We start from the raw sequence: 25599 nt of genomic DNA on the forward strand, positions 1-25599 counted from the left end.
GCAGTGGATCTGGATGAGAGATGGTGGCAGGTCTTGGGCACTATTTTTGGCACTGGAGGCAGGAGGATGAGTGGGACTAGGTCTCTTCCTACCCTGGATCTTGTTTGTTTCATACCTATTGTGTGTCAGATACCATGCCAAGTATTTTATGTACCTTATCTCATTTAAACCTCACCTCGTAGTTTTTAGATAGGTGGCATTAACTCACAAGATAACTAAGGTGTACTGAAGTTGAGTAACTTGCCCAGAGTTATACAGCAAAAGAGTGACAGCTTCACACTCAAACCGAGGTCTTCTTGGCTTGAAATCCTCAGGTCTTTCCATAGAGCAGATTGCCTCCTGGCTCAAATCCAGTCTGGGAATGATTCAGAAATGAGAAATAATGACAGTCCAGTGTGATAATGCCAATTGTAGAGGTTTGTATGAAGTGCTGTGGGAACTGGAATTAATTTCCCAGTGGAGTCAGAAACGAAATTGTGTTGGGTTTCTTGTATAAAGTGGTTTTATCGGGGCACCTGGGTGGCTCAGTGGGTTAAGCCTCTGCCGTCGGCACAGGTCATGATCTCAGGGTCCTGGGATTGAGCTCCACATCAGGCTCTCTGCTCAGTGGGGAGCCTGCTTCCCCCCCTCTCTCTGCCTCTCTGCCTACTTGTGACTTCTCTGTCAAATAAATAAATAAAATCTTTAAAGAAAAATGGTTTTATCATTGGAGTTTAAAAATGTAAGAGTGTTGATGGTTTACTTTCTGAAAAAAGCTTATATAGATAAGCTTTGATAGTGTCTTTGATAGTGTCCTGCCAACCTGAAAACATATAGCATTTACTGAGTGCTCACTGTGCGAGGAATTGTGCCAAGTGATGGGCAAATATGGGATGTGAGGGCACAGACCTGGTAAGTTATTTATCTTGCCAGCTCTCAGTCACCCTGCTTATAAAAAGGGGATTGGTTGGGTAGATCTCTGTCTCTTCCAGCCCTCACATTCTTTAACTATATGACTCAATGAGACATGCAGGAGACTGGTATGGGAAGATCAGTTCATACTCTAGGCACTAGGTGGATGGAAAGAAGTGCCGCAGGAGAGCATGGGCTCTCGTGATGGCTCCAAGTTTGCTCTTGAGTTTTTTATTTTTTTTTTAAATTTATTTATTTATTTATTTAAAAGATTTTATTTAATTATTTGACAGGCAGAGATTACAAGTAGGCAGAGAGGCAGGCAGAGAGAGAGAGGAGGAAGCAGGCTTGCCACTGAGCAGAGAGCCCGACGTGGGGCTCGGTCCCAGGACCCTGGGATCATGACCTGAGCCGAAGGCAGAGGCTTTAACCCACTGAGCCACCCAGGTGCCCCTGCTCTTGAGTTTTTACCTCCCGCCTCCACTGGTAATATTGGTGTCTCAGGAAATGAGGGAAATTGTTAAGTGTCAAGGTCACTATGAAATCTGGTACTTTTATAGTTAGTTGTTTGTCCTCCTGGTAACTGACCAGGGATTTCATTAAGTCTGAATCAACCTACCCCTCCGTCATTGCTTGAGTTTTCCTTTCCTACTGTGCTCTACCAGCAGTTGGGGTGCTTTTTCAAATATATTGGGGAGCAAGAATTCCCATCTGCTCCAAGGTTCTTCTAGCTGCACTGAGAATCGAATTGACATGAGACAGATTGACAGGAGAAAATAAAACTTAATAGGTGTATGTACAGGGAATGCCAAAGACCGGCAAAATGAGCTCTGGATGTTACTCTCAGAAGAAGCAGGTAGGGGTCTGGAATTTCAGAGGAAAGGAAAGCATTTCACAGTGATAAGAGTAGGTGTTTGGCAGTTAGATGTTTGCCCTGCCATACGATGGATCACTTAGATAAAATTTAACTGGGAAAGACCCCCAGTTGATTCTTCTATGTGGTTACCAGAGGGACAAAAATTTTTTGGCTCAACAGGGTCTCCAGTGCCTTCAGCTCAAAATAATCCACTTGCCAAAGTGGCATGTTCGGGTGTGGGGGCTGGGTGTCCTGAACTCCTTCATAGACTTAAAGGAGAGTGAATTCTCCCCTCTTTAAATCATCACAATGGGGGTGCCTGGGTGGCTCAGTGGGTTAAGCCTCTGCCTTCGGCTCAGGTCGTGATCTCAGGGTCCTTGGATCGAGCCCCACATCGGGCTCTCTGCTCAGCGGGGAGCCTGCTTCCTCCTCTCTCTCTGCCTGCCTCTCTGCCTACTTGTGATCTCTGTCTGACAAATAAATAAATAAAATCTTAAAAAACAAAAATAAATCACCACAATGGGTTTCTTAACAATTACAGAATAAAATTGAAACTCCTTACAATGGCTGGCCAAGTCCTAACATGATCTGGCTTTTTCTTTTCCCACTTCTGTTCCTCCTTCTGTGCCTCCCTCTTGCTTATTGGGTTACACCCACCTTTCACATCTCCATGTGGCTGCTTCCTTCTGATTGTTAAGCTCAAACGTCAATTCAAAGAGACTTTTCCCTGACCACATTACCCACCACCCCCATTTTCTAAATGGTCGATATGAAATGACATTTGTTGGTGTATTTGGTCCGTGTCAGACTTCAGTACTAGAACATGAACTACCTGTGGATAGGCAACTTGTCCCTCTTGCTTATGTGTTTCCTTGGCTCTTGAACAGTGCTTTGTAAATGTTTGTTGACTGAATGAGGATGATGGTGGCATAAACATTTAATAGCATTTTAAGTTATTATGTTTCTGTGTGTTTGTTGTTTTGAATTTGAAAGCCTGTGGGGTGCCTGGGTGGCTCAGTGTTAGGTGTCTGCCTTCAGCTCAGGTCCTGATCCCAGGGTCCTGGGATCCAGCGTGCTCCCCGGTGGGAGTCCTGTTCTCCTTCTTCCACTCCCCCGCTTGTGTTCCCTCTCTCGCTGTTGTCTCTCTCTGTCAAATAAATAAATAAAATCTTTAAAAAAAAAAAAAAGCCTAGCAGAACAGTGAGGGGCAGCATTTGCTAGTGGCAGGGAAAGAATGTGTCTTGCAGGGCTGGGCAGGTTTGGCTGCCAGTTCCCAGGGCTTCTAGGTTGAGCCTCTCTTTTCTCATATGTAAAGTGAGGAGAACGAGATGAGCCTTGTGGGGAGTTGGCAGAGTAAATGACAAGTATCTGTGAAGCTCCTCAGGCATCTGGTCCCCAGGTGGTTCAGGAGAGTGTTGGGACCAAGGAGCCTTCACTGTAAGGTCATTTCCCACCACGTTTGTAGTACACAGGTTTTTGAAAAGTTTATTTACTGTTTTGCTTATGAAAAGTGAGTATTTAAAGTCTTTAAAGAAAAGTTGGAACATAACGAAAAGTATGAAGAGGAATTAATAAAGACCCACCATCTGAAGGAAACTGCTGTGAATATTTTGATACTAATCGATAAGTTTTCTGAACAGAGAACGTTGTTTGTGCATCAGCTTCCTTCATAGGGCATTTTTTTTTTTTAAGGTTTTATTTATGAGTGCATGAGAGAGTGAGAGAGAGCATGAGCTGGGGGGAGGGTCAGAGGGAGAAGCAGGATCTCTGCTAAGCAAGGAGCCCTATATGGGGCTCCATTCATCCCAGGGTGACCTGAGCTGAAGACAGGTGCCTAACCAACTGAGCCACCCAGCACCCCCTTCATTGAGCATTCAGTCAGTCATCTCTTTACTTAGTGTTTCTGGTTCCTTAAAATTTAATACTAATGATATTAGAATGGGGCCTAACTTTTAGGCTGGCAGGGGTTGGGCAGTTCATTTAGGGTTATGCCTGTGTGTGGCAGTCCAAGTTCATGGCTGGAATCCTAGTGTCTGATTTGGTCTCTTGGGGAAGAATGCGAGGCTTAAAAATTTGAGTCTGCTACAGGTCTGCTCTGGGTGACTGACTCTTCAGGAAATGCTTGCTCTCCCTTGTGCACCTAATAACGTAAGCCCTTCTCTTTTCCTCTCGTGCTGTAGAAGATGGCAGTGAACGTATATTCAACATCAGTCACCAGTGATAACCTAAGTCGACATGACATGCTGGCCTGGATCAATGAGTCTCTGCAGCTGAATCTGACGAAGATCGAACAGTTGTGCTCAGGTAAGAGAAATCCACTAGACTATTTCTCCAGGAAAGCCTGCAGGTCCTTCAGGAATATACAGGCCTGTATCTGACCTCAGAGGCCACAGGTTCAGGTTCTGTGTCCGGGCTGCCCTGTTTCTTCCTTTTAGCCCTGCCCCAGTTCCACTTCTAGAAGGAGCTGTGCTGAGGGAGAGTGTGCTTCTTTGCCACCATCTTGACATTCTGAGGCCTGTCGCTTAGCCCAGCTTCTCCATCTGCACTCTTGGGCATCCAGATTTGAAATGTTTCCTTCAAAGATGACATTTGTAACTGTTCTAGTTTATATTAGTTTTATCAGTAGCATGTCTTACTCCCAAATAGTACAACACCAAAGTCAGGCAAATGCCATTTCAGCCACAATTTTATTGAACTGTTGCTTAACAAGGATATTACAGAGAGGTAATGATTTAAGACCAGAGTAGAAACTTTTTTTCCTCCCCCGTGTATACTTTTTTTTAAAAGAATTTATTTATTTATTTGACAGAGACACAGCGAGAGAGGGAACACAAGCTGGGGGAGTGGGAGAGGGAGAAGCAGGCTTCCGGCTGAGCAAGGAGCCCTACACGGGCTCTATCCCAGGACCGTGGGATCATGACATGAGCCGACGGTAGAGGCTTAATGACTCAGCCACCCAGGCACCCCTCCTGTGTATGCTAATTGACATTGAAAAAACTAGAAGAAAATAAAAAATGCCGTTAGTTCCATTATTCAGAGTCAACTGCTGTTGGGCTGTTTTCTTTCACTTTTCTATGCACGTTTATATATTTGTGTATGTTCCAGGTTTTTTCACTTGACTCTATTGTGGATATTCTCTAGTGTTATTCACTATCATAAAAATAAGTTGTTTTTAATGACCTTGTGCTATTTCTATGGTATTCTGGAATTAATATGTTTCTGATTTGGGAACATTTAGGTGGCTTCTAATTTTACCCTAGTGATTTCTAGAAATAGAATTACTAGATCAGAGGGTATGAACTCTAGGATCTTGGTAATTATTTTTCGTGAAGATGTTATTGGTTTCTACTTCCTCTAAAGACTTCCTGTCTCATCTTTGGGGGTTCTTCTGCCTGCCCTGGACTGTCCTCACATGATAAGGATTGTGTTGGAATTACCAAAACTGGGTCTACCAGATAGAGGTGGGGTTAAGAGTATGCCAGAAGGATGAGATGTATATGTTGCTGCTACTTCAATTCTTACCGTATTTGTGGGAGAGAATTAGAATTATTATTGGGTGTAACAACAGTAGTCATTTGATTGAACACTTATGTGCCAGGGTTATGTAAATGCTTTCCCAATATCTCTTCATGCAGTTCTCACTATATCTCCTATGAGGTGGAGATGTTTATTAACCCCAGTTTACAGATGAGACACTGGGCTTAGAAAACTGAGTAACAAGTCCTGGGTTATAGAACCGAGAACAGAATTGAGACTCGAACCTTTGTTCAAATCAGGAGCCGGGGTTCTTCAATCCCCATGCCCTGCTCAGCAGGGGCTCAGACTTTTCCTTTACCGGTGCCATTTGGATTTATGTATGTATTCATGAATGATTTTATTTTTAATTAATCTCTGTATCCATCGTGGGGCTTGAACTTTCAACCCCGTGATCACGAGTGCATCCTCCACCAACTGAGCCAGCTGGGTGCCCCCATTGCTTTTGGGGTGTCCGGGTGGCTCAGTTGTTGTGTGTCTGACTCATAATTTCATCTCAGGTCATGATCTCAGGGTCATGGGAGGTGCCGAGGGGGGAGTCTGCTTGAGAGTGTCTCTCTCTCTCCTGCCCTTCCCCTGCTCGTGTGTGCTTGCTTGCTCTCAAATTAATAAATACAGTTAACTGCTTTCATTTATATTAAATAAAATGAATTCAGTTCTGTTCTTCCTTATTTTATAGCTGGATCCCAGTCTTGCTCTTAGTTTCATTTGCTCCTCTTGTTCCATCCTCTGTGAAGGTTAATCTCCATTTTGCAGATGGTTGTGGGGAGGCTCTTTAGGAAGTTGTGTAGTGAAAAGGTGGTGTGCATGAGTCATGCTAGTCTCTCACTCGTTACTTTAGTTGTGGCAGGCACAGGTTAGCGTAGGCCCAGGTTGTTAGCCTTAGACCTGTGCTGTCTTCCCCCCCAGTTTCTGTTTCCTCAGTCCCATCATCACATCCTCATTTGTTTGAGGCTCTTAAAGCACTTGCTTGTCCCGTGTTTTCTGACTAATGTGGGGATGAGGTCATCCCGGTTTTCATCAGGGCCAACTTTTTCACCAGGAATTTCTCCCTAAAATTTACCTGTTTTCTTAAATATACTTTGAAATATATTTTTCTTAATTTAGATTTCTTCTTTTAAAGATCTATTTATTCTCAGAGAGAGAAAGGGAGAGAGCATGTAGGTGTGGGTGGAGGAGGGGCAGAAGGGGAGAGAGAATCTTGATCAGATTCCTTGCGGGGCTCGATCTCACAGTACTGAGATCGTGACCTAAGTGGAAATCAGGAGTTGGATGCTACCGACTGAGCCACCTGGGTGCCGCTAGATGTCTTTTCATGTGTAGGTAAGTGGTACACATATGCTCTGGCTCCAGATTTAACCTCATTCAGAGAGGGAGCTGTTGTGGGTAGTTAGAACTGGGTGTGAAGAGGCTTCAGTGTGCTCTGAGCTGTGTGATTTTGGACAACTCCTTTAAACTGGGGTAGTTGAACCAGGCCCACCTGTAAAAATAGCTCTCAGATACGGAGTCTGTGCCAGACCCTGGATGTGAGTGTAGATCTCTCAAGGGAGTGTGCATATGCTCATCTTACAAACAAGGAGACTGCCTGTGGGGCACAGCTTATGCATTGCAGAGCCTGGTTTTGAACCCAGATCTTTCTCACCACAGAATATACACTCTTTTGGCTGCATACATATCTTTTTTTTTCAAGTTGTATCTTTTTAAAAGAAGCATTTGGAAGAGAGTTAGACAAATGGCAATTACATATAATTATTGCAATGATATTGTCTCATTGAAAATCCCTGTGAAGAATTTCAGCTTTGCAACCTACCTGCCATTTTTCTTACCCTGGATAAAGTGCTTTTCCATAGCAGAGAGCGCTAAGTGCAGGACACTTAACTATGATTTGTAAGCAAACTTTATTCATTCGTAGCTAGTTTTCCTCAGAGGTATATACGACTTCTCTCCAAGTATGTAGATGGTTGCATGGTGTTTCACTTTGATATTTAGAAAACTAGGACTCAGTTTTCAGTGTGAGGCCAAACAGGATGAGCTGCAGACGTGATGTCCCTGTGGAAGGCCTGCCGCTGGGGCATCGGAGTTCTGGAGTAAGTGAGGTTCCTGAGACCCTTGTGTTTTCTGAGGCCTAAGCAGAATCCCAGTAGCCTTTAACGCTGCTGGTCCCTCCTAGTCTTATCTCTGATGAGCCGAGGATAGAGCTGACTAGAATTTTCTACGAAACCCAAGCCTTGAAGGGTAGGAATAGGTCTTTCTCTTGGGAGCACAAAGCTCTGAGGTCCTACACCATTAATGTGCTGGTTGCCTCTGAAATGGCTGAGGTTTGTCAGCATTGTGACCCCACCCTGCCCCGCCCCACCTGCCCCAACAGTGAAACAAGTCTTTGCTTGGCTCTTGTTAGGTAAGGTGAGGATAACTTTCTGTCATAGTTGGTAGGTTGTTTAGAGATTCATTTCCACTCCATAGTCTCCTTGTGTTTGCGAGCTAGTCATCAAGTATTTTGGAAAGATAGTCATCAAGGAAAGAATGATTTGGATGAGGGATTACTTGTATCAGAAAGGGGATGCTGGTTGTTTTTTGTCAGCCAGTCCTCTGTTCCCTCACTTCCATTCCATGTTCAGGACCTTTGCATGTTTCCAAGGGCCCAGCACAGTTCTTTGAACCTGTAGAGTGGCCCTCACTGAGTGTTTTCGGCTCCCCCTTCTCTTGTCTTCTCTGCTCTAGCCTGGCCTCCATAGTTCCTTTGCTGCATGGATTAGGAGACGTGCGTGGTGTGCAGACACTCCGTGGCATATGCTAGATTTCCTTATTTCTCAGGCAGCTGGTGTGCTGATTGATCGCTTCTACTATTGGATATAAAGGTTGTTTCTGTTTCTTACTCCTGTGAATAAAGTTAGCATAGCCAGTTTCATAAGTGAATCCTTGCCCTATTCTTTTTTAATTACTTTCTTAGACTGTATCCCCCTGCCCATGTGTTTATTGGCCATTTATACTTCTTTTGTGAATTGTCCTACTTGCTTTGTCCATTTTTAATGAGGTCTTAGTTTTTCTTTCTGTATCATCTGTTTCAGCAAGTTGCAACGTGGCATTTATTTTCCCCCATCCAGGAGATGCTTCTTTATTCAGCTGGAGGGTATTGTAAGAGGATGTTGTGACACTGTGGAAAAGAGCAGTGGATAGGGAGGGCAGGATACCTGGGATCTGGTCCTAAGCTTTAGTCTCTGGCCCTGTGATCTTGGGCCACAGTTTTTTGTCCTCCATTTTTAAATTATAATGGCTCTAAGGATTTTTCCAGCTCTAAAATAAAGAACTATGATAGTTCTTCAAGCAAATTTTTTTCTTTTTAAAAGATTTTATTTATTTGATAGAGAGGGAGGAAGAGCAGGGGGAAGAGGGAGAAGCAGACTCCTGACTGAGCAGGGAGCCCATCAAGGGACTTGATCCCAGGACTACAGGATTGTGACCCAAGCGAAAGGCAGACATCCAACCAGCTGAGCCACCCAGGCACCCCAAGGAAGTATTTTGTGAGAAGCAGATGACCATTGCTTTCAAGTGGTTCGGTTGACTTTAGTGGGAAGTCAGTGGCTGGCCTGAAAATAGTGTGTATTTAGTAAATGCATACAGAAAAATACCTTTCACGTATAACACAGTGCTGTGGATATAGATGCCTAGTAGATTATTGTGTGTGCACGCATGCTTGTGTTTTGAGTTGATTTGTATGCATCAGGATCCAAACAAGATCTGTATATTGCAGTTGGTAAATTATGACTTTAAAATCTCTTTTAAAATATAACAGGGGCACCTGTGTGGTTCAGGTGGTTAAGTGGCCAACTCTTGATCTCAGCTCAAGTTTTTGATCTCAGGGTCGTGAGTTCAAGCCCTGTGTTGGGCCCTATGCCAGGAGTGGGGCCTACTTTAAAAAAAAAAAAAAAAAAGTAACGTATTACCCTTCTTTATACTATTAGTTTATTAAACTGGGTCATTGTCCTCTAGCATTTAGGAAGCTATTTGTGTCCCTATTTTAAAAATATAAATATTGCTAATTCAGTGCCTGGTATATAGAATTCCTTCAGTATATTTTTATTAGATCCGGAAGTAAATTTGGCACCTCGAAAACCAGGCTTTCACTTTTTGATGCTTTTTTTCTACTCAGAATGTCACTTTGGTCATGGAGGTGCTTCTGCTCTTTGCATCTTCTTTTCAAAAATAATGATGGTGGCACTGTTTATGCTAGAACTGGCAGGGAGCCAGATTGATCTGATTTAAAGTAAGTTGAATATGCATATGATGGTAGTCTCATTCTGCAGAACACGTTTTGCTTAGTCACCGGATTTCTTGCCTCTTTCCCTGGCTGTTTTCCTTTGGCACATCAGCCCTGCAAGGGCACTAAGTGCACAGTGAAGCCTGCCCTATCTTAGGAGAGTGCAGTTCGGTAGGCATTAGAGAAATTACATTCATGGGAATTCTAAGCCCCAAGAAAATACTTTTGGGGAGGCTGATGGGAAAAAATGAGCAAGTGGGGGAAGGAATGGAATTGGAAAGAAATGGGATGAAATATATGTAGTTGTTTTCTATAGTTGCTTTTAAAATAAAAAAAATTAACTCTGTTTATAAACTGATAGGCTAAGTTTATTTAGAGATGTAAAACCTCAGGGAGACAGACACCTTAGAAAAACATTTATTTAACCTAGGTCAGGGGATGACTCTTTGAAATACTTGGGAAATCCCTCCTCCTGCTGGTCAGGAGGAGGGTATATCCTTGCAAAACAGCAGACAGAATCACCTCTTTTTCCCTTCCTTCTCTTCTAGGGATTCATTTTTCCTTGTATTGGTCATTTTATTGTCATATTTGTTTCTTTTTCTTTTTCTTTTTTTTTTTTTAAAGATTTTATTTATTTATTTGACAGAGTTCATAAGTAGGCAGAGAGGCAGGCAGAGAGAGGAAGAAGCAGGCTCCCTGCTGAGCAGAGAGCCCGATGTGGGACTTGATCCCAGGACCCTGAGATCATGACCTGAGCCAAAGGCAGAGGCTTAACCCACTGAGCCACCCAGGTGCCCCTGTCGTATTTGTTTCTTACAAAGTTTTAACATTTCATGGGAACATGTCTTCTCTCCTTATCACAGGCTTCCGGATTGCAAGTATGTTAGAACTTAGGTGAAACCAGTCTTGTTATAGATTTTGAGAAACTGACTCTGACGTCAAGTGGTATTGAAGTTTTTGGGTTTTGTGGTTCACTTTTTTTTTCTTTTAAGTTGTTGTAAGTAAACTGCCCACAACATGGCTTGAACTCTCAACACCAAGATCAAGAGTCACATGCTTTACCGATTGAGCCAGCCAGGCACCCTATTATAGGTCTACTTTACAACTTTTTAAATTGTATGTGGGTTAAGTAGGTTTGGGTAAAAGTTCATGCTGCTTCTTTGTTTATTTATTTTAAATATTTATTTATTTATTCTAGGGAGCACATGGGGTGGGGTTGGGGGAAGCGGGAAAGCCTCAGAGGGAGAGAGAGAACTCCCCACTGAGTCTGGAGCCCAACTTGGGGTTGGGAGGGGGGTGCTCAATCTCACGACACTGAGATCCTGACCTGAGTCAGATGCTCAACCAACTGAACCACCCAGGCACCCCAGTTCATCCTGCTGCTGTTTTTTTTTTTGTTTGTTTGTTTTGTTTTTTAAGATTTTATTTGTTAGAGAGTGAGAAAGCACAAGCAGGGGGAGGGACAGAGGGAGAGGGAGAAGCAGGCTCCCCACTGAGCAGGGAGCCTGATGTGGGGCTCAGTCCCAGGACCCTGAGATCATGACCCCAGCTAAAGGCAGACTCTTAACCGATTAAGCCCCAAGGCACCCGATCCTGCTTCTTAAATCGTAGTATTTAATGACCTAAGTGTGTATATTAATCTTCTGTTGTTCGTTCAGGTGCTGCCTATTGTCAATTTATGGACATGCTGTTCCCTGGCTCGATTGCCTTGAAGAAAGTAAAATTCCAGGCTAAGTTAGAACATGAATACATCCAGAACTTCAAAATACTACAAGCAGGTTTTAAGAGAATGGGTGTTGACAAAGTAAGTAAATTTACTTTCATTTGGGTGTTTCTTAATTAGAAACTGTTACTAAGGATGTAGATGTTGGCCTGTAACTTTGGACATTTTCTACCCGCCCCCCTCAGTTTATATAATTAAATTTTCTCCAGCTAAAATAGGATTTATTGGGAGCAGCATTTCTTTGTACCCTCTCCCCCGGTTCCCTGTTGTCCTCTCCTTTATTTTGAAGTTACTGGTGTCTGGAGGAATCTGCCTATAAATCTGTATTCACGATTTTTTAAAAAATAATACTGTTTAATCTTTATTAGTCTGAGATTTAATCCTTTTATCTCTGGATTTACTTCTATAAAGCATATCATATGATAGAATAAGTAGTTCTAAGAGAAGAATCTAGAATTATTGCTTTTTATAGTAGGGTACGTATGGAAGATCCTTTGTGTGTGCTGACAACTTCCCTTTTGCCCCTAAGGATATTTGAAAGTAACAGAAACATAGTCCACCAGGCTTCATTAGGACAAATATTATCTCTGTTTTAGTAGATAATGTATTACACAAAATTAAGCAGCCTCCCCCCCCCCCATTTTTCTTTCTTTTTTTTAAAGATTTTATTTATTAGAATGTGAAAGGGGGGAGGAGCAGAGGGGGAGAGACAGAATCTCAGACTCCATACCAACCATAGAGCCTGATGGGACTCAGTCTCATGACCCTGAGATCATGGCCTGAGCTGAAATCAAGAGTTTGATACTTAACTGACTGAGCCACCCAGGTGCCCCAGAATAGTTTATTCTTTTAAGCCATTTTATGAGGAAATGTTTTTTAATAAAGTTTGTCATACCTTAATTATCTTGCTGGTGTATCTGGTCTGTATTTACTTAAAAATCAATCTTCCTATAATATATGAAATATGTATTTGTATTGAATGAATATCATTTAGATACCCAGCATAGTTTGGCCTAGTTTATGTGCAGTAATTTTTCTTTTTATAGAATTGCTACTTTATTTTTTTGAACAAGGAAACATTTTTTTTCTCTCTCAAGGATTTTATGTATTTATTTGAGAGAGAGAGAGGGAGAGACACAGCAAGAGACGGAACACAAGCAGAGAGTGGGAGAGGAAGAAGCAGGTTTCCCGCTGTGCAGGGAGTCCAATGTAGGCCTTGATCCCAGGACCCTGGGATCATGACCTGAGCCAAAGGCAACCGCTTAACGACTGAGCCATCCAGACGCCCCATGCATGAACAAGGAAAATTTCTAAAGCATACAAAAGTAGAGGGAATAGTGTAATGATGTCTCGTGTATGTCACCAGTTATCAAATGATGGCCAGTTTGTTTCAGATATCCCTTTACCCCACCTGCTGTACTCACAGATTATTGAGAATGAGTTCCAGATAACACTTCGTTTATCAATGTTTCAGTATCATACAGAGTAATTTCTTAAAATTCTATTTATTTGCTCAGAGAGGTGGATATAGTTCAAAATATTATGTACATTCATTTTTTTGTTTGTTTGTTCTATTTATTTATTTGATAGAGAGAGGGGGAACACAAGCAGGGGGAGTGGGAGAGGGAGAAGCAGGCTTCCCGCTGAGCAGGGAGCCCGATGTGGGCCTTGATCCCACCTTGACTGAACCACCGAGGTGCCCACATACATTCATTTTTATAAAAGTATCATTGCAACTGGAATCCTTGATGAGTTAAAAGATAGTTAAACTCTGGCCGACAGTCCAATAATTTGAAGTAATACCTGATAACAGGTATTTTGTACAATAAAAATGTTTACAGGATTATATTTTAATAGGTTTGGAATTACTTGAAAAACATACCAGGGCACCTTGGTGGCTCAGTCAGTTAAGCGTCTGCCTTTGGCTCAGGTCATGATTCCAAGGTCTGGGATCAAGCCCCCCCAGGAAGTCTGGACTTCCTGCTCAGCGGGGAGCCTGCCCCTCTCGCTCTCTCTGCTGCTCCTGCTGCCTGTGCTTATGCGCACTCGCTGACTTTCTCTCTGTCAAACAAATAAAATCTTAAAAAAAAAAAAATAGGAAAACATACCATTTTGTAGAAATCTGATCTGGGACAGATTATTACCTTCACCTATTTTTTTTTTTTTTTTAAGATTTTATTTATTTATTTGACAGAGACAGCGAGAGAGGGAATACAAGCGGGGGAATGGGAGAGGGAGAAGCAGGCATCCTGTGGAGCAGGGAACCTGATGCGGGACTTGATCCTAGGACCCTGGGATCGTGACCTGAGCCACCTTGGCGCCCCACCTTCACCTGTTTTTAAGACAGAAATTTACCTCCCCTGCCCTTCTTTTTTCTTGATGAAAATTTTTTCCAGCTTTTTTGCGATGTGATTGACAAGACAGAATTTTCTTTAACACAGTTCACTGTAGGTACCTGTGGTTGGTTTGTGCTCTGGGTTTCCTACTTGGTGATGGGCACTGTGGCCATGCAAGTTGCCTGGGAGATTTACTCTTCAGTGGAATGAATGTCTTATGATGTGCTTGGAATGTGTGTATGTGATTAATGTATAATATGTGTTCTTTTGCATTTCTGATTCCTTTTGATGGGGGGGTTGGCAGGTCTAAGTACTTTGTGGAAGGCAAACTGTTTGAAACTTGCTCTATAAACTTTCAGGGGCTTACTTAGCACCAAGTTCTTGCCTCTAAACATTTTTTTTTCTCCTTTTGGTAGAGCTTTATACTGATTTGATGCATGGACACGTTTGATGCTTGCCAAAAACCTCTTGCTTTGGGCTAAATAGTCTTGGTATTTTTCTGCAGATAATTCCTGTGGACAAATTAGTAAAAGGAAAGTTTCAGGACAATTTTGAATTTGTTCAGTGGTTCAAGAAGTTTTTTGATGCTAACTATGATGGAAAAGACTATGACCCTGTAGCTGCCAGACAAGGTCAAGAAACTGCAGTGGCTCCCTCCCTTGTTGCTCCAGCTCTGAACAAACCGAAGAAACCTCTCAGCTCTAGCAGTGCAGGTAAAACTACAGAACAAAAACACCATTTCCGCACAAGAGTATTCCAAGTATTCGTTAATCATCGTTCATTCAGCCTTCAGCCAGAGGGTTTTGAGCCCCATAAACTTAGGGAAATTAAGGAGCATAATCCCAGCCTTGTGGCAGGATTATGATTGTGGCATCAGGCAGACCTCTGTTTGTTCCTAGGTCTCTCTAGCCCTGTTTAAGCCACTTTATCTCTTACCCACAGTTTCTTTCTCTGTAAAATGGGAATTTTGGTATTTGCCCCAGAGGGTTGTTCTTGAGGTTTGAATGAATTACTTTATGTAATGTTGCCAGTACTCTTTAGTTGTATGGGCTAGAAATTCCTCAGGTTAGCTCACAAAAGGGAGCTTTAGTTTGAACACAAGGCCTTTTCACAGGGCCCTGAGATGGGAAGTTACAACCAGACTGCAATACCCAGGAACTGACGGAGATTTCTAGGTCTCTTAGGAACTGTGCTTGGCTCTCTGCATCATCATTCTGTCTGCAGACCAGCTTCCTGTGCTTATTGTGGGCTTCCCTGGCCTCTCTAGAATTTGAGCTGCTAAGTGGCTTTGGCTTGCTATGATGCCAGCAGAATCTGGGAGGCAGTTTTTAGAGACCTTCTCTAAAAGGTTTTGGCTTGGTAGGTTTCCCAAAACCTCTTTGCAGTTGCATATTCGTGGAACATTTGTATACCTAGGGACAGGGCAGATGTTCTTCAGATGCTAACTTCTCCTTTTCCAGAAGAGGAAAGAATATTAGTTAATGAGAGAGAGGCTGAACTATCTGATAAGTAGAGAGGGGCATTGTGTACTTTCTAATTTTTATAGCTTTATTGAGATATAATTCACTTGCCATACAGTTCACTCATTTAAAATGTACATTTGAATTCTTTTTAGTGTATTCGCAGATATGTTCAGCTATCGCCACAACCAATTTTAGTACGTTTTTGTTACTCCCTAAAAGAAACCTTGTTTGTGTCCCATAGCAGTCACTTCCCATTTTCCCTTAGCTCTTCCCTCCCCCCCTCAACCCCAGGCAACCACTAATCCACTTTGTGGATTTACCTGTTCTGAATGTTTCACACAAATGGGGTCATACAATATTGGTCTTTGTGTCTGGCTTCTTTAATTTAGCATTATGTTTTCAAGGTTCATGTCATAGCACCTGTCAATACTTTCATGTTCGTGTCATAGTACCTGTCAGTACTTCATTATTTTTAGTGGCTGAACGATACTGCATTGTATGACTATACCACATTTTACCTTTTTATTTTAATTTATTTTGGGAAACAGAGGGAGAGAGAAAGAATCTTCAGCAGACTCCATGCCCAGTGCAGAGCCTGATGTGGGGCTTGTTCTCACAAGAGAACGAGAGAACACTGAGATCGTGACCTGAGCTGAAATCAAGAGTCAGACGCTTAACTGGCTGAGCCGCCCAGGGGCCCTCACATTTTATTTATTCTTTAGCTGATGATCATTTGGGTTGTTCCCCCTCTTGAACTGTTAGGAATAGTGCTGCTTTGAACATTCCTATACAAGTTTCTGTGTGGGCCTGTGTTTTCATTTCTCTTGGGTATAAATCCGAAGATACCTACTTATGGAGCACAATTTTTTGGTCATATGGTTCCTCTGTTTAACCTTTTACAGAACTACCTGAGTCTTTTCAAAGTGGCTGCACTGATTTATATTCCCATCAGTAGAGTGTGAGGGTTCTGATTTCTCCAGATACTTAGTGCTTAGCTTGCTAGAATGGGGATCTGCATAGATGCTGGGAACAGGCAAGTGGAGATTTGCAGTAAGCATTTAATCTTGGGGATAAAGATATACTAGAGATCACCCAGAGGAAGTGCCTGTATCTGCAGGTGAAAGCCTTACAGTTATTGAACATTTTGGGGTGTCAGGAAGATCAGATATTTCTAAGCCTGGCATCATGTACAGCTTTACAGAATAATTGCTAAAGAAATGATTAAAATCACGAACCATAAATTTACCTCAAGGTAGCCTGTTCTTGATTATTCTTGATTGTTTTAACCACACTACTCTTTCCTTACTTTGTCAGCTTTTGGCTCTATTCACAGAGAAGTCTGTAAGTCCTAGTCATGGCACTGCTTTCCTCTCCTAACCCTCCCAACCTCCTTTTACAAGGTGAGCAAGATGCAGGTTTTGAGGTAACAAGTGTTAAGATCAGTCTGCCACCCTTCTCTTCCCAAGCCAAGGAGTTTGAGGTTCTAAGATGGGGGACATCTTATTTTCCAGATGGGAGACGTTGGGCACCCGGCAGCAGCTGGGACTGTGAGCCCACTCCTGGCATGAAATTTGTCTTTGCTCCACGAAGTTACCCTCTGTGTGGATTTGGTTGGAGCTAGGTTAAGGTAGATTGTTGGTGTGTGCCAGAAGGACTGTGTTGCTTTCAGATGATAGTGCTCTTTACCCCAGCAGAAAAAAGACCTCATAGAGGGACTCCTTCCCAGAACAAAAGATGGTGGCTAAAATTGGTACCTAACTCTGCTGCCATAGAAACCGTTCTGGGCAAACACGGGAGTGCGGTCTTGCATGCTGAGCTCTCTACATTGGGTCCCTGCACAGCACAGCTGTGGAGGGCCGTTGGTCACAGGCTCCTCTTGTCTGGTGGGTTTTTTATCTTGAAGTTTCTCTTCTTAAAAAAAGCTCTGCTGCTCTCTCAGCTCCACAGAGGCCCATTGCAACACACAGAACTACTGCAACCCCTAAGACTGGCCCGGGTGTGGTGCGAAAGAACCCTGGTGTGGGCAACGGGGATGACGAAGCAGCCGAACTGATGCAGCAGGTAGGCACCGCCTCTGTCCGAGACAGGAGTCGCTTCAGGAGTAAAGGTGCTGGGCAGCCCTGACCAGGGGGAGGCTTGTCTGTGTTCTTGGAGGAAGGCCTGCCTTGTCCCCCTGCTGAAGCAGTCCTCGGCGTGAGTTGTGAGCACTTTGGGTGCTGTGTGGGAACTGGGAGTGTGGGGGTGTGGGTGGAAGAGTGGGAGCGGGCGTGTCTAAGATGTGTTAGTGTGACAGAAGCCAGTGTCTCTGGAAACCCGCCTGTACAGTAGAACCGTGTTGAAGATCTCCGGAACACCTCTCAGCGTTCTGTGGGATTCACAGAGTGTCTCTTGAATTTTGGCTCCGACAGAAGATAAAGGAGAGTTTCTTTCTAAATAGTAAAAAAGATTCTGCGGTGTCTGTGCTGAAATCCTGGGTCACTAGAGATCTAAGTTAGAGTGGAACTGGTGTGGAAAACTCTTCTGTGATTTGGAATGTATGCTTCAGGATTAAATATCCTAAAGGTACTTAGCAGAGGTCTCTGGATCTGAACAAAGTTTAGACTTAGACATTTTTTCACCAACCCTTATAGTTTTGTTTGTTTGCTTTTGGGTGATTTTCTTCATTAATTCCAGTTTTAAAATCAAGGATGCTCTATGATTCCTGTGTGTTTGGAATTGAATCCTTTCACTTTCCTGAAAGCCAAGTCCTAAAACCTAGGGGCAGTGGCCTCACTTGAACCTGGAACCTCTCATGACCCTAGCCCTGCTCCTAGGAGATCAGGACCTAAGAGCCTGCCCAGAGACGATATTTGTTTGTTTCTTTTTTGTTGTTGTTGTTGTTTCTTTGTTTGTTTTAAAGATTTATTTATTTGACAGACAGAGACCATAACCGGGGTGGGGTAGCGGGGGGAGCTGGCTCCCTGCTGAGCAGAGAGCCCGATGCAGGGTTCCATCCCAGAACCCTGAGACCATGACCTGAGCTGAAGGCTGAGGCTTAACCCACCGAACCACCCAGGCCCCCCTGTGTTTTTTTTGTTTTTTTTCAGTCTTTTTTAAAGATTTTTTTTTCTTTATTTGATAGACAAAGATCACAAGTAGGCAGAGAGGCAGGCAGAGAGAGAGGAGGAAGCAGGCTCCCCGCCAAGCAGAGAGCCCGACGGTGGGGCTCGATCCCAGGACCCTGAGATCATGACCTGAGCTGAAGGCAGAAGCCCTAACCCACCGAGCCACCCAGGCGCCCCCTTTTTCAGTCTTTTGATTTGTGTGTGCCCTGTGCTTCTAGGTGCTGATGTTAAGGTACCTTATCTGGGCCACCATCCCCATTAGTGTGGCTGCCTTGAGTACCCTCTGGGGACTGTCACTGTGAATGAAGTACAGAAATCCTGGGGAGTAAGGAGACTGCACTGTAACTGTCGGTTTCTAGGCAAGGATGTGCACAGGAAGCATAGGGGGCTGGGTGGCCAGCCCGGGCTTCTTGTACTCTAGAGGAGAAGATGCAGCGGATTCTGTGGGACTGCTGCTCTTGGCACAGCTATTGTCCTGTGTGGTGGGGCACAGGTTTTGGGTTGTATAGATTTGGGGATTTTTCTGGTTCTGTTGCTTCTACTTGGGGCAAGTCAGTTAACCTCTCTGAACTTACTGTGTTGTGTTGTGACTTACTTTTCTCATAGTAGTTGAGCTGATGTTATGTCAGGTCCCTGGAATGGCATTTGGGATAAAAGAGGAAAATGGCTGTGGATAAAAAGCAATTGTGATTATTATGGTTCTTGTCCATGGTCTTGATAGAGCAAAATAGATTCTGGAGTGTCTTTTTTAAAAAGTTCACATGAGTCAGATTGTCTTCACAAATGTTAATAATAAAAACAAAAATAATGGACATTTTTAGAGTGGTTTGCCCTTGTTCTAGTGAGTACTTCACTTCTGCATTAGCCCTGTGAGGTCTCACAGATAGGGACAATGTGCCTGGGGAGGTTAAAATGACTTACCCGGAGGGTGGAGTCAGCTGCCCAAGCCCTGTCTCCAGAGTACTGAGGCTCGCGCAGGCTTTCCTTTTTTTTTTTTTTTGTTTTTTGTTAATATGAAGGATTTTTTTTTTTTTTTTTAGGTTTTCTCCAGGCTGCCGGGGTCCTTATCTGTAACACCCTGTTACTAACTCCCTTGGCTCTTTTACCTGGTCTGTCTGGCCTCTTGGAAGTATTTGAATTTGTGGCCTTTGACAGAGGTGTGGAGGTCTGGGAGATGTAAATGATGTGGGAAATAGAGCCAGACCAGCTTCTTAGGGCAAGAGGACAGCAGTGTATTCTACATGGATTACCTCATGCAGCAGTTCTGCATTCTTAAGGCATCCTGGAGTTTACTTTGACTTGATTTGAGTCCAGAGCAGTACTGTTCAAGAGAAATAGAATGCAAACCAGAAATGTGAGGCTCATACATAATTTTAAAATTTCTAGTAGCCACGTTTAAAAAAAGGGAAAAGAAAAACATGAAATTTCTTCTAATAACCCATTACCCAATGTATCCAAAGTATTACCATTTTAACATGTAACCAATACAAGTAATCGTCAGTGAGATACTTTATGCTTGAAGACCTTACTAGGTTTTTGAAATCCAGTGTGTATTTGTGTGTATTTAATATTTGCCGCCTGTCTCGATTGCATTGGCCACATTTCAAGTACCCAGATAGCCACTTGAGGCTCCTAGCTACTCTTTTGGTCTGTGCAGGTCCAAAGCATTCTCCTTAGGTTTTCTAGGTTATAGCTATTACTTTACTACAAGAGAAGGTTTAAGAGTGGCATTGGCATTGATTACTAGCCACAGAGTTTTAACAATCTCCTAGGTAAGCATTTAAAGGAATGGGCAGCGAAAGCCAGTGACTTTCAGTGTATACTCTGTTTCTTGTGGAGAGAGATATATATATATATATAATTTTTTTTTTAGATTTTTATTTATTTATTTGACAGAGATCACAAGTAGGCAGAGAAGCAGGCAGAGAGAGAGGAGGGGAAGCAGGCTCCCTGCTGAGCAGAGAGCCCGATGTGGGGCCTCGATCCCAGGACCCCGAGATCATGACCTGAGCTGAAGGCAGAGGCTTAACCCACTGAGCCACCCAGGTGCCCCTCTTGTGGATATATCTAATTGAATGATATCATGGAGGAAGCCTGCTTTGGCTCCTCAGTGGAGCCCAGAAGGCTGAGTTCTGGTGCCCTTGATGATGTGTAGGCCAAGGAAATTGGAGTGGGTTTGTGAGGAAGGCACTAGTGAACCTTGAGTGATGGACTCCAAAGTGTAGCATAACTTTTGACTTCCCTTTACTCCCAAGTCACTAATGTGATTAGTAGGCCTCTTCCCTGGCTCTTGGTTCTTAGAACTCAAGATTTAAGGCAGATTCCTATTGCTGGGGTTGGTTAGCTCTCTCCCTCCTCCCCCTTTTTAAAAGATTAATTTATTTTAGGGTGAGCTCGGGGAGGGGCAGAGGGAGAAAGAGGATCTGAAGTGGTTTCCTCGCAGAGCCTGATGCAGGGCTCGATCTCACCCTGAGACCATGACCTGAGCTGAAATCAAGAGTCTGACTCTTAAACTGACTGAGCCACCCAGGTGCTCCAGTCTTGCCCTTCTATCTTTTATCCTGTCTCATACTCCACTTTGTGGCTGATAGTTTATTTCTATACATGGTTGTTTAATTATTTATATTATATTTATTTCATTGAAATTCTCAGTTTTTTTCTTTTTTAAAGATTTTATCCATTCATTTGACAGAGCGAGAGAGGGAACACAAGCAGGGGGGGAGTGGGAGAGGGAGAAGCAGACTTACTGCCGAGCAGGGAGCCCGATGGGGGGCTTGATCCCGGGACCCCAGGACCCGAACTGAAGGCAGACGCTTAATGACTGAGCCACCCAGGTGCCCCTGAAAGTCTGTTTAGAACCTTGATTCTGGTTTGGTCTCTTCAGGTCTTTGATGATGACAGAATGGTCCTGGTGGTTCTGAACACCATCTCTGGATACTTCTTGACTGCAGCTTATGAAGAAGAGTTTTCTTCCACCCTCCGATAGGACTTGATCCCTTTGGCTATCTCTGGCTTCCTTGTGAGGCCATGGAGGAGCTAAAGCAGCTGTTTGCTTCAGTTTTTGCAGCTGGTTCAGAAGGTTGGACTAGATGATGATGTCTGTGGTGCCCTTCTGGCTCTCAAAATTCCCTGCTGCCTGAATTGCGCTCAGTCTCTGCACCTTTGTTTTCCTAGCTCGGCCTTCCCTGTGGCCCCAACCTGTACTTGAGCAGTACTGTTCAAGAGGAATAGAACGCAAACCAGAAATGTGAGGCACATACATAATTTAAAATTTTCTAGTAGCCACGTTTAAAAAAAGGGAAAAGAAAACCATGAAATTTCTTCTAATAACCTGTTACCCAATGTATCCAAATTGATACTAAACAGAAATGGGTTTTGATCCATGTTAGTGTGATGGAAGACCACGTCTTCGTTTGGCTTAGCGGTTTGTCTGATATGTTATTGGTATGTAAATGCTGAGTATCTCACCCTTTCCAATGTCTTATGCAGGTCAACGTATTGAAACTTACTGTCGAAGACTTGGAGAAAGAAAGAGATTTCTACTTTGGAAAGCTAAGGAACATTGAATTGATTTGCCAGGAGAACGAGGGGGAGAACAACCCTGTATTGCAGAGGATCGTGGACATTCTCTATGCCACAGATGTACGTGTTGACACCAGGATTTCTTCTTGCCATTTTTCCAGACAAAGTTAATTTTATCTGGTTGTTTTCAGCAAACTCAGTGCTAGTGCTTGTCCTGTTCCAGGATAGCAATTCATCAAAAGACTTTGACCTCTCAGAGTCATTCAGAGGTCATCTCTGCTCAGCCTCAGCCTCTGCCTTGAGGTCTGTGAGCCTTTGAGGTAGGAATAGGACAAGGAGATGGCTGGCTTGCCCAGATTCTGTGGTTTATGGCCGCTGATTGGTGATGAGTGCCACAAAATGCTCTTAACTCCACCATCCCCACTCCACCCCCTGCAACTTAGACCTCTCAGCTCCATTTTATCAGGCCCCCTGGCATGACCTGGGAACCATGCTCATGGCCTTTTTTGATGTCCCCTGCCCGTAGTTGTCGGATTGTGTCTTTGTTCCTCCTGCCCTGGAGTGTGCCTGGTTCCCATTTCCTCTCTGTACTTTATGATCTTGGGATCCATGTGTATTATTACACAGCTGAATCTGCTGATATTAATCATGACATGCTAGCTGATCAGGGAAGACTGATTTTCCCCTACATTTAGGATTTGGTATCTTGCTATGCCCATTGTTTAGTGGCTTTGCTTATTTATAAATCTGCACACCTAGTAAGGTCTATAAGATCAAGTTACAGTGTATAAGTGTTTTATAGTATGCTTGACAGTATGCAAATATAAGGAAATAATGATATTGTCATTAGCACTGTTCTCTAAATATGCCAATGAATTTTGGGGGATGAAGACAGATGACTGAAAAGATGGTACTTTGTTCAGTAAATCCTTATTCTGGGCTTGCTCTTTGCCAGCTTCAGTGAAACAAAGATGATGAAGATATAGGGTCCTTGGTCTAGTCTGAGTATTATTTTAGTGGCGTTCTATCTTAAGTAAATTCAGCTGTAGAGATTTAGTTGAAGAAAAAAACCATGGTGGTCAAAGGGGAATTCTGATTTTTATGGTGCTGTAGCCGTTATCACATGCCAGAATGCCCTAGAGTATGTGTGAGGTGGAAGCTGCAAATCGGCTGTGTCCTGTACCATTAATGTTGGATCAGTGTTGGCAACTACTGTGGGATTATGAGTGTTTTGGGTAAACCCACAATACCCACAGTGGCATGCATGGTCCTTAAGTGCCATCAAAGGAAGGTGTAAAGAAAAGTTGGCTCTGTAGACAGCTTATTGCAAGGAGATTGTGTGGTATGAAACTTTTGTGATGACTTCAGGGGTTTTTGAGGGTTTATTTTCTTTTTTAAAACAACCTTATTGATTGACGTAATGATGTAATGAACTGTACCTATTTAAGTACAACTTGATGTGTGAAATCATCACCATAATCGACATAATTAAGAAATCCACTTTTGAAGATAAGTTTATGCTTAGTTTTTGCCTTTTGTGAGATGTGTTTCCACTGTCTAATAAAGTGGTGGTCACGTGGCCTTGTGCTAGTAAATATCAAATGTGCAGTAGAAATAGGAAGAGCCGTTGACTTTGAGAGGCTGTAAATACGAGGAAAGTGGCCCTATGGTAGAAACTGATCCTTCATTTGGTACTGAGTAATAGCTTTTCCCTCTCATTTTCCCATTTTAGGAAGGCTTTGTGATACCTGATGAAGGGGGCCCACAGGAGGAACAAGAAGAGTACTAACAGCCTGGACCAGCAGAGCAACATCCGAATTCTTCACTCCAAATCATGTGCTTAACTGTAAAATACCCCTTTTATTATTCTTAGAGGACTCACTGGTTTCTTTTCATGAGCAAACAGTACCTCTTCTTAAAGTGCACTTTGCAGAAGTTTCACCCCATTTCCAATGAGTTTGAGTTAGGAGCTTTTACCCTGTAGCAGAGCAGTATTAACATCTAGTTGGGTCACCTGGGGAACAAAGAGGCTGACCATGGGGCTTACCGAGTGGACGCTGGTAACACTGATTGCTGGAGAAGGTGTTTTTATGTGATACACTGAGGTGGAGACCTCAGAGAAATGTAAAGACTGATTTGAATTTTAAGCTAATGTGAAATCTTGGCAGAGAACGTTTTAATAAATAAATGCCTTAAGAGTATTTAAAATATGCTTCCATATTTCAAAATAGAAAATGTAACATGACAGGACATTTTCGTGTTTGACATTGTGTCTGGGAAGGAAGGGCCAGACCTCTGGACCTTTGGAATCTGCTGTTCATAGGCCTTGCAGGGTTGCTTGAATCCTCAAAGGCCTAGACCTTGGCCCAAAAGGAGAGTTTAAAAAGTTGCTCTGTAAAGCCATTTGGTGTCCTTGACCAATAGTATCCCTGCTCTAAGAAGCAAGAGGCATTGTTGCCTGAATGAATAGAGGGTGTGTTTCAGCCCTGAGATGTTTGAGTCGAAGAGCTTGAATTTCATTGAACATTTCTCTGACGATTTTTCCAGTTACCCCTGAAATTTTTATGTATTGTGTTTTTTGGGAGATGAGGTGTGTCCAGTTTTTAAATCTAACAACTACTTTTGGGGACTTGCCCACATCTCTGGGATTTGAATGCGGGTCGTGTCCCATTTTACTGTCTTTTAAGTTTACATTGAACATGTTTCTCTTCTCTGCTCCCCTCGCCCACTGGGGACTCCTCTTTGGCTCCTTAAAGTTTGCTGCTTAGAGTGTAAGTTCAGCAGGCAAGTGGTCACGCTGCAAGTTCTTTCTGGACCTCTGGCAAAGGGAGTGACCAGTGAAGGCCATCGCTACCTTGGGATCTGCAAGGCTGGGTGTTCTCGGTACCTGCTGTCCACCGCCCTCCACTGTTATCGGAATACTTTGCCAGTGCACTAATCTCTTTGGAGATAAAATTCGTTAGTGTGTTACTAAATGTTAATTTTCTTTTGCAGAAGATACAGTACCGTGTCTGAATTAATTATTAATATTTAAAATATTTCATTCCTTAACTCTTCCTCATTTGCTTTGCCCCTGGCCTATTCAGTTCCTTTGTTTGGCAGAATTCTGCAAAATGTGTGTCACCCACTACTGAGATTGTTCAGCCCCTGATGTATTTGTATTGATTTGTTCCTGGTGGTAGCTTGTCCTAAAATGTGTGTAGAAAGCAGATATTTTATGATAAAATTGTTGTGTAGTGCATGCTCTGTGTGGAATTCAGAGGAAAACCCAGATTCAGTGATTAACAATGCCAAAAAAATGCAAGTAACTAGCCATTGTTCAAATAACAGTGGTGCTATTTCTCTTTTGTGGCCTTTTAGACTTTTGTTGCCCTAAAATTCCATTTTATTGGGAACCCATTTTCCACCTGGTCTTTCTTGACAGGGTTTTTTTCTACTTTAAACAGTTTCTAAATAAAATTCTGTATTTCAAGAGTGTCATGTCTTCTGAAATTTGTCTTGCCCTGAGTATATTCTTTTAGGTTCAAATGGTAAGATACCGATTCTTCTTTCTTAAATTCAGAGTGATCTTTTCAATCTTTCACTGTTTTTTCAAATGTACTTATTTCTAAGCCTGTTCCTTTTTTCTCCGTTCTTCACATTACATTTCTCAGCCTCCTGCAGTTAGACATTTTCATGCTACTGTGAGAGGTCTTTGAGAAGTCCAAGGCTTGGCCCCGAAGCCTTGAAGCCTTTTCAGGTGGATTCCTCCTGAGAACTACAGCAGGACAGTGCTTGCTGGATGCCATGGGGAAATACTTTCTTCCCTCCAGAAAGTATGTTTCAAAGGCAGTGAACACAGTCTGAATCTATGAAATAACCTGAAATTGTCATTTTCCCCTCCCTTTTAAAATTCTATGCCATAAGAAATGA

General features: G+C 43.0%; 1 protein-coding gene across 5 annotated transcripts in view; it reads left to right on the top strand.

Annotated features, from left to right (window-relative positions):
• Positions 1-25162, top strand: part of MAPRE1 (microtubule associated protein RP/EB family member 1) — a 27656-nt gene extending 2494 nt beyond the window's left edge. For all 5 annotated transcript variants that reach the window (XM_059406792.1, XM_059406793.1, XM_059406796.1 and 2 more), the window contains exons 2-7: positions 3928-4051; positions 11198-11343; positions 14104-14311; positions 17001-17122; positions 21655-21807; positions 23420-25162. In XM_059406792.1, the coding sequence (XP_059262775.1) occupies positions 3931-4051; positions 11198-11343; positions 14104-14311; positions 17001-17122; positions 21655-21807; positions 23420-23476 (807 nt within the window). In that variant the 5' untranslated portion in view covers positions 3928-3930 and the 3' untranslated portion in view covers positions 23477-25162. The remainder of the gene's footprint in view (positions 1-3927; positions 4052-11197; positions 11344-14103; positions 14312-17000; positions 17123-21654; positions 21808-23419) is intronic.
• Positions 25163-25599: the final 437 nt, after the last annotated feature.

Source organism: Mustela nigripes, chromosome 7 (genome assembly GCF_022355385.1).
Source record: "Mustela nigripes isolate SB6536 chromosome 7, MUSNIG.SB6536, whole genome shotgun sequence".
Lineage (NCBI taxonomy): Eukaryota > Metazoa > Chordata > Mammalia > Carnivora > Mustelidae > Mustela > Mustela nigripes.